This window comes from Ambystoma mexicanum, chromosome 13 (assembly GCF_040938575.1).
Source record: "Ambystoma mexicanum isolate Mex_15411 chromosome 13, UKY_AmexF1_1, whole genome shotgun sequence".
In the NCBI taxonomy this organism is placed as follows: domain Eukaryota; kingdom Metazoa; phylum Chordata; class Amphibia; order Caudata; family Ambystomatidae; genus Ambystoma; species Ambystoma mexicanum.
Genome location: NC_090938.1, coordinates 135,911,670 through 135,924,439, shown reverse-complemented (window position 1 = coordinate 135,924,439; position 12,770 = coordinate 135,911,670). Strand labels below are relative to the sequence as shown.

General features: G+C 46.2%; 1 protein-coding gene across 2 annotated transcripts in view; it reads right to left on the bottom strand.

Annotated features, from left to right (window-relative positions):
* The window catches only part of SMPD2 (sphingomyelin phosphodiesterase 2), a 128,862-nt gene that overhangs the window by 43,147 nt on the left and 72,945 nt on the right, over nucleotides 1-12,770 (bottom strand). The window contains exons 8-10 of one of the 2 annotated variants that reach the window (XM_069633451.1): nucleotides 10,035-10,167; nucleotides 2,212-2,316; nucleotides 1,459-1,658 (exon numbers count right to left, since the gene is read on the bottom strand). In XM_069633451.1, coding sequence (XP_069489552.1) covers nucleotides 1,572-1,658; nucleotides 2,212-2,316; nucleotides 10,035-10,167 — 325 coding nt within the window. In that variant the 3' untranslated portion in view covers nucleotides 1,459-1,571. Of the gene's footprint in view, nucleotides 1-1,458; nucleotides 1,659-2,211; nucleotides 2,317-10,034; nucleotides 10,168-12,770 lie in introns of those variants that run through there. The other variant, XM_069633450.1, reaches the window with a different exon arrangement.

The following is a 12,770-nucleotide window of genomic DNA, read 5'->3' as shown; positions in this document are numbered from 1 at the left end:
CGACGAGGCAGGATCAGTCATCGAACAGCCGAAGAAGCGTGAACCGCTTAAAGTCGACAAGCAATATAAACATAAGAGCTCTGCATGTGCGACCAACTAGATGGGCAGAAAAATACATCTGGTGGGATCTCGACGCGTGAAGGATTTTGGGTACACTACACGTCACGTTGGGGATAGCGTTACAGTCACACCCAGGTAGACGTCCCTTTTCGATCTTCGAAAGAATGATGCAATACTCTGGGATTACCACTAGATGTCAGACTATATGCACAGCATGTGATTCTAAGCAGATTCACAAGCATCAGAAACCTAAATATTGAAGAGTCTACAGATTCTAGATCAATATTATCTAAATAAAAGGATGAGGGTTATGCACAGTGTCACCAAACAACAACCAGGAAATCCAGCATCACACACATTCTTGACAGAAACCAATCACTCTATCCCTTGTATCATCAAACCATACCAGAGTCACCGACATGCGTCCAGGTCGCCCCACCTAATGAAAGTCATTCCAGTCATGCTCAACATCCCTGCCATTCTCAACATCACAATCTATTGACGCCTCCAGGTAATGCATCTTCACCAAAACCCAATCCTTCTCAAGACCAAAATGTATTCCTGCATGCAGTCGGTACAAAAAAAAAATGTATCCCCTTTCATTAAAATCCCTCCCAACAGTCTGTCAACTTACCAATGGCCAACCACTACAAGCCACAACACCACCTAACCAACCAACGCATATGCACCCATACCATCAAATGAAACATCCTGCTATATACACCCACTGAAAGCTACTCCATCAACAAGCCAATACCCCCATTGCCCCCATAAACCAAACACAAATCCCTTCCAGAACTCAATTTGTACACTCCTATACATCTCTGCACCAACAATCGAGCAGTTATCCAGGTCAGTTTCAGACTCCCCACACCTGCAGTAACAACACTAAACCTAGTAATACACCCTCAAAATGTTTCAAGGAATCTCAATCATCAAGCAAAGCTTAACTATTGTTTGGTTCTTATATCTATAGTCTTTCATGCTTCATCAATTTACCAATTCAGAATCATCAATTCCTCTATATGACCCATACATTCCATGATTCCAACAAATGCACTGTCTGGGTTTACAAAATCTTTCACACGAACACTGCCATTCACTTGCTTCCCACCCCACCAAATACGCTTTGGCAAAACTCAGCAATCCACGTTGGCTCCACCCCCCGCAGCCTTTGATGGTGCAGCACACCAATCAAGCATCCTAAGCCCTTAATCACAAGTTTAGCAATTCTATTTTCGCAGCGTGAGGCAAAGCTGGTTTTAGACCAAGGGGAAAGCAATCGAATTGGTAGCAGCATAGATAATATACAGAGTAGAGCAACTCATTGATTCACCTGGCATAACACAATCTACCTCATAAAACGCACATCCTATGATAATACTTTGGACTGAAGGCTGCTGAGACCTAACACCATCAGGGACACGGAGGCTAGACACAGCCACAGAACCAGATACACTAGAGTGTGTGTGTTCCTCTCAAAAAAGAGAAATGGCACTGCTTCAGCAACTCTATGCCAGCAGCGGAAGACTTCTGTCAGACCGAAGAAGATGAGGGGACAGCAGGCAGCAACACACAGATGTCCGTATAGATCCAGCCTTTTGGAGACAAAAAGGACAGAAAGTAAGAGAAGGACATTCCACAAGTATACAGTGGAAATGAGAGACAGGTAGGAGATCAACCAGACCCAAGAGGGCAGTGGTGGGGGGCAGGCAGGCAGACACTATTGTAGAGGAAGGGGCAATGAACAGGAATTCAGCAATATACTCTCCCATATTTTGCACCTTTGGATGCATACAGGTGATGGGCTAGATAAAGACCTGGCTGATGGGCAAATTAATATTTTTTCTGGTAAAGCACAGTGTGCTCAAGCACGTTTGTAGACCCTTCTGAATGGGCTCCAACCCATGCAACAAGTTATTTCCCCTTTTTCATTCAGTAGAAATCTTGTTTTCGCAACCACTGTAAAACAAACCCAATTCACCCGGTTTACAATTACTCCGCACCCGCCAGCCCCCAATCCAATCATGGAACAATTCATCAAGGTTCTATGCTGCAATACACACAGTTCACTAATGAACCACGTTAAAATCTGCTTGCCTAACGCTTTCACCCACCGTTTCCATTACCCCCAATTCCCAAATACCTTACCTTGTACAAAATGTAATCGATGCGGATTCCATGAGGAAAAGGCTCCAACTCCTTTTTGTTCGCGTAGCAGTTGTTTGGCAACAATGTGCAACCATCTTCTGAACCCTAAAAGGGGGTAGTCAAATATCAATAACCGGCAAAGCAGCCGATCGTCAAGCAAATCCAAGCACCCAGAAAGACCTCATATTGGTGAACAAGATACAATGAAAGCTCCCCAAATGAATCCATCAATCCTGCAAGCATGAGCTGGCCACGCAGGCAGAACTAATCCACTCTACACTTTTCCCATTCCCAGAGGCGATATCCTGTACGGCTCCATATACCCTTCTAGTTTGAACATTTGAAATGATTCCTTACATAGACATACATCACGCAGCAGTCACAACAGCTCCTCCCCAGCCATGCAGCTCATGCAAGTCTCCAAAGACAGATATCGTACAGCATTCCTGGTCCCTCTCCCATGGTTTTAAAATGCTGCATCATAAGGGTCCCCAATAGCATTACACGCAGCTCTGGAACACATGTGGCAAACTACTCCAGAGTGATCTCCTGTCTAGTAGTGTTATTCATACTTGTGGGTATACAACAGCAAAGGATTCTACTCTACTAGTTTCCAATGTCATGGAAGCCATTCAACTCCAGTTCTCTCCAACAGCTTAGAATCCTGCACTACTCTAGGCAGATGTCCCAAAGATGGGGCTTCTGCAACATCCCATGCAGCCTTAGCTCCTGTTGCATTCCTGCAGCGGCTTCACAGCATGTGGTCCATACTAATTCCTCACAACAGCCAACTCTGGCACTACTTCCTGAAATCACGTCCTACATCAAGACCACGGCCAGCACTCCTGAAATACTCATTGTTGAAAAGAGCAGTCACATTTTCTGCAGTATTACTCACAACTCATTTCTGACACTGCTCCATAAACACAACAAAACAGTTGTTCAATGTTCTATACTAAAGCAACTCAACAGCCAGCAATAGTTGATTATTGCTCACAAAAACAGAAAAACCCACATCACCCCAATAGCCAGCACAATTTCACTACTCCCTACATCAAACCAGCACACCTACACTGTTCCTTAGTGAACCCAGCACTGCCTTAGTAATCCGAACAATAATCCAGCAGTCTGTGCTTTTGCATTATTCCCAGAACCACCCAGAAGCTGTGCATCAGTCCTAACAGGAACTCATCAGCCGGCTCAACACCCCAGAGCCCGTTGTTCCACTACAAACCCAAGCTCCTGCAGTATTCCCGTACAACAACCCAGAATTCAACGCTGCTATAATTTTCATTACAAGCAAACGGCTAGTGCAACTACGCTTTTCAATACAGCCACTTAGTGCTCTTGCACTATTCCTTACAGCAAGCACCCCTGTAGTATTCCAGCAGCCAGTGCCCCAGCATTATTCCCTACAGCTCAGTAGCCCTCCATCCATGACATATTCCTACCACAGCCTAGCCGCCAAAGTGAATGCGATTTCCCCTGCATACTCAACCAGTCAGTACTACACCAACAAGAACACCTAAACAAATGAGGTCTGAGAAAATGCAGCCTTGAGACCTCTCTGCTAATTGTTACTCTGTTACTGCCTGTTATTTCTGCTGCATGTACTGTTCATCCAACAATTCCCTCGCTCCTGGGGTGAAAGTGGCTTTCAGCTCATGGGAACTACCTACACTTCAATGTATACATTTTCATTGCCCAATAATCAAGTGCACTGTTGGTGCAGTGTACATGAGGAGCTATTTTAAAAATCGCACACATTCACCATTTTGAAAATGCATATAAAGTCCAGTGCCCGTTTCTGGTGGGGAAGAAGGGGGCCAGGCCAAGCGACTGGAGGTCGGGTCCAGAGGTGGAATGGGAGGATCCCAAAGTCAGCCGACCTTGGTCCCCGCCACATGGCAGGCAACCCAGTGCTCTTCCGCATGCGAGTCCTGGTGAGCTAAACACTTCCCCCGGTTAAGTAGGGCAACCCGGCCCTCACCCTACCCAAACCCATTGGGGACCCTGCAGAGTACCCTTAGTAATGCCCCACCTCAACATAGAGGCCAAAGGGCACCCTGAGCAGACCCTAAACCAAAATGTGAACAACAGCATCTTTCCCTTTAAGGGAGAGGTTCTCCCTTCACTGGTTGGTAGTAACACGCCACAAGAACTCTTCCCTGATAGTTTGCAGGACCTGCAGTGAACTGTATAGAACCATGAATACAATGTTGAGAGTCTGAGACTTCCTGAACAATGAGAACTCGGCGTGAGAAAGTGTTTCAACACCAGTGTTCTCCAGCAAGAGATTCTCCCACAATGCTGATTCCCTGTACATCCTAGTATGAAACAAAAGTATACCCCAAGCTTACTGGAGTGTTTCAGCCATAAAAACATGCATAAAATGCCAACTAGCTCAGTACAGCACAGGCAGTGCCTGGGAAGCCAGCATAGAGAGTAACATCTGAAATGGTAGATGGCTAGACTGGCTCGGAGCCTTGATCTCAAGTATTCACAGGTTCACGCAGGAAGCAATGCCAATCAAGGCCCTTATGTAATTTGCACGCACAGGTACAGACCCTCACTAGGACGCCCACCCAGGGGGGAGTAGGGAGCACACTATAAAAACACCAAGATCCAGGCTGGCAACAAGAGATATAGAAGCAGGAAGCTGGTGTTTGTAGAAGGTTGGAAACTGGGGAGTGAAGGAAGAAGCAGAAGCTAGCGAGACAATGGAGGAGTGGCAGCCGTGGAAAGCAGGTAGAGGTGGCACGATCGAAGAGGATCAGGGAGGAGGTGATAGTGGAGGGTGAGAATGCAAAAGTGAAGCTGCCAAGGAGGAGTTGATCAGAAGTTGAGAGGGAATAGATGGGGTGATAGGAATGAAGGAGGAAGCAGCGACATTGGTGGGTAAGTAAGGACAGGAGGAGGGGTAAGTAGCACATAAAAACAGAGGGAGAAAGACGGAATGGAGACCAAGCATTAATGGAGACTTGCAAGCAGGGTGTTAGGGAGAATTCTCAGAAATGTGCTAAATCCTCTCTACCTTAGAGACCCCCAGCAACTTTGCTGGATTTTGAGGACTTGAAGTTTTAACCTGGCGAGAGTGAGACCCTTTTTCCCCCCACTCTCCTCGTGTATGTTGATGTGATTTTGAACTCTGTGTTTCTTTTTGTTATGGAGTCTGACCAAGTCCGAAGGCATCATCTTTTTACATTGTGACACATAGCACCTTCAGTGCAGTGGCACAGGGAAGTCTTTCAGATTTCCCAAAGGTTGAAATACCTTCTCTTGGATAAACTACTGTTTCCAAGAGCAGTGAAGTGAAATTGACTTTAATTACACTTGTAACTTCCTAGACCCAACACACACTATTTTACCATACGGTGCTGGAGGGGTTACTTAGTATCCCCTTTGTCTAGCTTCTGATGTAACATTTTTATGTTACCCTTTCCAAGATGAATGGCTGGTGGCAGTGGTTTACTTTTAACTACTGTGGTGTGCATTTACCGCGGGCTGCGTTCCCAGCTGCAGTAAAGCACCCAAGGGTGCTATTTTTGTCAAAATCGCCCCGGTCTTCTTTTTTCACCATTTCTTTTTGGAAAGGTCCTTCTTGAGATTTACTCTGCACGTCAAAACAGGTTTGGTCTCTTTGTTTTGTCTTTGACAGGATTGGCTCCAGGGTGTCTGGCGGAGGCAGGAAGCAAGAGAGGTGCCCGAAACTCCCTGTGCTTAGTCTCCTAGGAGACAGGAACACACTCTTAGGTGACTGGCCAGCTGGCTGTCCGGCAAGCACAGCCACCTTGCTGAGTGACTGACAGCTAGACTGGAATGAATGGGAGAAAGCTGCATAAAAGGCAAGGCTTTTGGCTTGGAAGGCAGAGTCGACCAGTGGACGATGGAACCGAAGAAGAACTTAAAGAGGACGCTTGCTGCAACTCCTGGACCATTGGTTTTCCCGGTGAAGCCCTGCTTTGCTTTAATGCATTTGTATTGCGCAGCAATGATACCCGTGGGCATGATGGTGCGGACAAGACTAACACAACAAGTAACAAATAGGAGGCGGCAACCAGGGATATCATGAGCTACAACTCAAGAGAGCTTTAATCGAATAACCAGGTTTTTAACTTTCTTTTGAAGGCCTCAGTTCCATTTCCAACCTTAGGTCCAGAGGTAAGCAGTTCCAGGCAGTCGGGGCTGCTATGGCAAAAGCTCCTTTTTTTTTAGCTTTCCTGGACTTGCTTTTCGGAATTATTAGCATTTTAGTCTCCTGTGACCCGAGGACCCGTGGGGTACTCTTGGGCAGATCAATTCATTAAAGTAGCGGGGCATAATACCCAGAAGGCTCTTAAAGGTGATAAGGAGACAATGGATTCTAGCCTCTACATGTAGCCAGTGTAGAGCTCTTCTGGCTGGTATGACATGGTCCTGTCTAGTAAGACCCGTGACCACCCTCACTACTCCATTTTGAATAACTTGCAGTCTATTGATTTCCGTTTTGCTGATACCAGTCAATAGACTGCAACAGTAGTCCATTTTGGCTCCTACTATGGCTCTTGCCAGGGTTTCTTCATTTGCCTGGGAAATCATGGGTCTAAGGTGTGTAAAAAGCTTTAGGTAATAAGCCGCACCAGATACCACACTTCCCACATGTGCTTTCATGGCGAGGTGTTGGTCGAGAATCACCCCTAGTGACTTAACTTTCTTGAGGGTGTCTATTTTAACTTCACCAAGCTGGAATTTACTATACCTGGGGTCTAGCTTGGAGATCCGACTAAGGGATTCCCACAATCATAAGCTCTGTTTTTGCTCTGTTTAAAGCTGATCCATTTTGCACCATCCAGTTTTCAATACAGGTGTAGGCTTTATTCATACACTCTTAGTCTCGGGTATGGTCTCCTGTCAAGGGGATGATACATTGCATATCATCTGCAAAATTTGTGAACCAGATGTTTTCGTGCACCAACAGAGAAGAAGGGGACAGTAGAAATGTTGTAAAAACAGGGTGAAAGGCTTGCTCCCTGCAGGACTCCATACTCAATCGGAATGGTCTGCTTCGGCTATGTCTGAACAAACAACTGACCCGATTCTTGAGAAAAGAAGCTTGAGAAAAGAAGCTGAAACTCCAAATTAGTATCGACAGAGAAGCCCTTGCAAGGAAGCTCCCTTCGAGTTGGTGGCACCAATCAACTCCATTGTAAACCACCTGGACATCCTCTCGGAGCTGTTTGAATTTCCACTGCAGTCGCTGCTGGAACCGAATAAACAGGGAGAGGAACACCTGATCGTGTGTGTTGCTTTTAAGCTGGCCAAGAGCTCCAGGAAGATCCTCCAGACTCCCAGGAAGCAGGACTTACCGAGCCTGAGCTACCTCAACAGAGTGCTGGACCCCAGATGCAAGGGAAGCGACTCTCGACAGCCAGGAACCGCGGTGTTGCTATTTGCGGTAGACGCGAGGAGCTGAAATACCAAAGTGCCACTTGTTTGAAGATTTCCGGTTGCGGTCAGTGACCGTCCCATTGCAGTGCAGGAGTCCCCAGAAGTCCTCCCTCTTGTCCCCACGACTGAGGCTCAGGAACACCAGGATCTGCAGAGCTGCACAGGAACAGAAGTCATCTGCTGCACCTTTTCTTCAACCTAAAGGTACTGTACAGTCTAAGAGAACTGTTGTGTAACTTCACTTGTCCTAGTTGGAGACTTGTCTTGGATGCACCTATGGAGTTGCTATTAGCTTCTTTACTTCACAGGCCTAATCAGCTTGTGGCCCTAGTTTGATTTCTTCTATCCTACAAAGACTTTTTAAACATTGTGCACGACTTTCGACTTACCTGCAAGAAGTACTTCAGCTCACCTTGACTTTTGCTAACTTAACATTGGCTGGCCTGGCTCCCTGAATGACTTCTCTCTCGTGCTTACGTGTTTTGCCTTCCTTCCAGGAAAGTGTTAACTGACTTTGCATTGGGGGTTATTTTGAAAGTACTTACCTGCTTAAGAATAATTGTGTGAATACTTGTCTATTCTGAACCCTCTTTTCCTTGACACATCTCTCAAGAATATTCTAAATACAACAGTGATGTATTAATGTTCCCAGCGTCCTAACTATTGAAGTCACCTGAGGGTGTAGGTAGTGTCTGTGGGCCATCCCAAATGGGTATATGCTGATTTGGAAAAATAAGAGTGTATTTTCTGAAGTATGGTTGTGTGTTGCTTTATATTGCTCCCTTCTGAAGAAGGCTTACTCTAACTGACTGTTAAATAAATTAATAACTGTTTTATCAAGAAACCTTGTGTGTAAGAGTTTATTTGAATACTTGTCACTGTCGCTCTCTGTGTAACTCCCCTACAGCTCACATGGACCCTTCTTGAGATAATCCTGGCTGCTCAACACGCTACCAACCTGTGGTGTATTTATACCAAAGGTTGGGTTCCTATTACCAGGTGGTCAGGGTTGTTGTGCACCCAAAGGGTACTGCAGACAATCTAAGATATCGGGCCAAGAGTGTGGAATGCAAAGTGAGGTGGTAACCTGGGTGCAGTATTGATGATGTGAGACCAAAGCAGAAGGAAGAGGTGGCAGCATCAGAGATGTGTAGCAACGCAAAGAGGGGGCAATGTTAGAGGAAGACAGGCCGTGAATAGGCTCGAGAGAAAACAGGAGGAGGAGGTGGCAGTGGTATTAAAGATGGTACTTTTTTTAGGAATAAGGAGAGGAGTAAGTGGCAACATTTAGAGGGGTTGGGTTCCGACGGGCATAGTTGGCACTAGGCAGACCCAGCCAGCGGGGAATGGGGCGGGGGGTAATAGCTGGTGGCTAGGGGACAAGATGTTTATCCTGAGCTTAGAGAGGTGGGAGGAGAGAAAGCAGAAGGAATTCTAGGCAGACCACAGGGACCCCTATGTCGCTCTCCCTGCTAGCTAAGTCTACTATGGCTCCTGCTCACAAGAATAAACTATTATTAGACATTGGGTATGGCACCTCAGAAAGCCTGTATGTAGCTCAGACAAAAGGAGGACGACTCCGGCCACCCTATGCCCCACAACACTGGGGAGGATTAGCTTAACTGCTCTGGAATTGCTTGAGTTAAGACCGGGCAGGACTAGTTATAAGCAACCCGCAGAAGTGACACTGGGGAAGGCGGTGTTCTCAGGAGGATGGGCCTAGGAAAATCATTCTGACATCTCTTTTGTTTGGGACTATCACATTTTTATTTTTAGTTGTCCAACCTTTTAACAATCTCTTAATGAAAAGGTAGTAAACCCATTCTTATTGATCTCGGGTGTAACTTGGAGGATTTGGTTTTTTTTTTACAGCATGAAATGCTAAAGCAAACACTGCTTAGTAAAAGAAAACATTTATGTAATTAAAACACCATTCCCAGTTAAAGGGATGTATGTGCATTCCACCCTTCTAAACCATTTCATGCAGCCAGTGCTATTCCACCATTCCTTAAACCTCCACCCGCTACTATTCCAACACCATTATATAAAGTGATGCCCGCCCTCTCTCCCAGACAGATTGTATCATTCCCTACAGTTCACATGCACCCCAGGGTCAGCACTTACCATTCATTATCTCACCCTGAATGCCAAAACTGCCACACTATTTACTAGATCGTCACCACTTCTACATTATACAATTCAGCACCCGCAGAGCTCGCCCCTCTACACGTTGCCCTACATCAAGCCCCTCACCCTAGGTGTTAGCACCACTTCTTCATTCACTACAAGCCACCAGCACTTCTACGCCATTTCATACTGTATTAGAGTACCAGCACTTCTAGAGCATAACCGCCCTAACTGTAAAATCTTTGTAGAAAAGGCATCTTGTGAAGCACCTCAAAGGAGTCGGTCTCAACAAAGGCATCCTGTAGTCCTGTCCATCCTCGTAGGAGCCTCATTCCGACGTCGAGAGGGTGCATATTCAGATCACCCCCTAGTATGAGCACATCAGCCCCCTTCGAAGTGTGGCTGAAAACAAAGAGACAAGATTCAGTGGAAGAAATGGAAGAGATTCACATTTTGTATCCTCGATTTCCTACTCCCGTCGGCAGCCTTGCAGCATATGCCGGCGTTCGCAATGCTACAACATCTGGCAAAAGTAACCACAGCTCTGATCCTCCACAGCCTGTGCTACTAGACCACATACTCCTTCACCATGCTCTAAAGACTGCAGCGGGGCACCATTCCTACCGTCTGCTCGCTTACACCACCCCAAGAGCACTGTGTTTCACTGTGCCAGCAGCCTGCTCTCTTGCACCATGGGCTGCAGTCAGCAGCTGTACAGCAGGCCCCAGAGTCAGGGCTGCTTCTCCATCAGGCACAAACAGCCACAGTTCACCATCCTCCACAGCCATCCCTATTGCACCACATGAAAGGATTATGGTCCAACACTATCCCTATAGCAGGTGCCCCTACACCAGTGGTCTGAAACATAACGCTCTGAAGCATGCGCTCCTATACCAATCACATTTGTTGTCGCAAGCCACCCCTTAATGTCTATACACATACAAAACCCTGGGGCTGAAATAAGGACTTGATTAGCTGGAGAGAAAGAAAAGCAGCTCCTGTTTATCCTGCGTCGCCCAGTAAGCAGGGGTTACCTATGGGGAACCACAAGCTTTTATATAGCATGCTGCAAATAGGACATGCAAACTATAACTTTTAGCCCATATTATATTAAATAGGACCTATTGCGATTTAAATGTCTGAGTTGTTTATAAATGCTCATTTTTATTGCATTCCTAAAACAAAGTCAATGTCACATAGATATGTTTGCATGACACCAATTAGCCTGAGAGCCAAATAAAGCTCCCGCCAAAGGACAACCAGGCTCTAATAAACTTTAACCTGGAGCTAAATAGCACTCAGCAATTTCTAACCCTTCACCCTCTAGGTAGTGTATGTACTTGTATCGTTTGCAAAGTCTGCCATCTAGTGGTTGGTGCACAGTAATACATCTATTCCTTTTTTTGAATTCGAAAATGGACACTTAAAGGGGCGTACCTGCAACACTGTTAGGCAGAATCCTATGCAGTTCCCTTAGGGAGCACTACAGAAGATTAAGACTACAGTTATATGCAATAAATCCCCTTTGGTATCAGTCTGTACCACACTGATTTAGTTGGTAGCTGTAGCTGAGTAGTCAGACTTATCTCAAGAGGGAGATGAGCAGTATTCAGGGTTTACACAATAGGAATACAATACTATGGAACAAGGAAAAACTGATCAAAGCTTTGTGTCAAAGTGAATATATATTTATTTTACACACTCTTAGTTCAACACACAAATCACTATCATTAAAGCAAGTTAAAACAGTCAAGAAAAGTATACACAACTCCCTATTTAAATTGTAGCTAAGTTTGAGTACGAGTGAAAACTGAGCAAAATGGCACAGTGTAAAACCAAGCAGATATGGAACGCTATCAATTTCTTCAGAGGGAGGGAAAGGTCAAGTTATACAGGGCTAGACTCCTAAACACCCCAGCAATACTTCACAATTGGATTGTGAACAAGTTAGGCAAGGCAGTACTTTAGCATAAGCAATACTTAGGGGAAAACCGAGCAAAATGGCACTTCACAATATTTAGAGGACAAGGAAAAGGAGGTTATAAGAGTTTAGGTGCACCAACACATTTCTTGAGGAAAAGCAAACTAGAGAAGGCAGTTGTAACAGATTTAGCCAGAGTCAATAGGGCTGTGCCAGAGTCAGTGGTACAAGGCAAATTGCCCAGGATCAAACTGTTCTAGTAGCTGCAGTCAAGTCTTTGTTTAACGATTCAGAATATTAGACGATAGGGGCAGCCAACCCAGAAGGTAAATAAAGGATTTCAAACACCTTTAGCAGTACCCAACGAAACGGGAGGCATTGCGGAACAATGTACCTTAAAAGTGGACGAGGCACCTGCGGTGGCGGTAGTTCCTGGCAGTTCCTGCAGTTTGGGAGATCCAGCACAGGAAGAGAGGCTCTCGTCGTAGGAAGGTTCGAGTCACTGCACTGCCCAGGGATGAAGCCAGCCGCGGTGATGCCAAAACGGAATAAAAGGTATTTCTCCTTTAAATCGCGGTCGTGGTGGACGGGTGCCTGGCTATCCGGTCTCCGAGTGCTTGGCACTGGCGATTCGACCAAGGCAGGTCCTGGAAGGTGATTGGCGAACTGGTTGGCCCCACCAGCTCAAGGGAAGAAGACTCTTGCAGGTGAAGATCTTCTCGGGTCGTTGGAGAAAAGTGGTGAGGATTTGCAGCAGGGCTTCACCGGTGGTTCAGTCGTTGCAGAGGTCTTTGGCTTCTCTCCTCTTCGGATTTCTTAGGTCCAGTGGAGACGTCTTGTCCTCCAGTCCTCCGATCCCTGCTTTTGTGCAGAAAAAACCCCATTCATACAGCCTAGCTGTCACTCACGCGGTGGGGTGGCTATCCTGGCAGGATAATCCCCCAGCCTATCAGGGCAGAGTGCGACTTGGGTTGCCTAGGTAACCCTCTCCAGGGTGCCTATTCCCCCCTCCCACACATCCTGTCTACCCCAGACTCAGTGGCGCCGAAAGGAGGGCTTCTGTGCAGAAGCCCGCTAAAAGGAC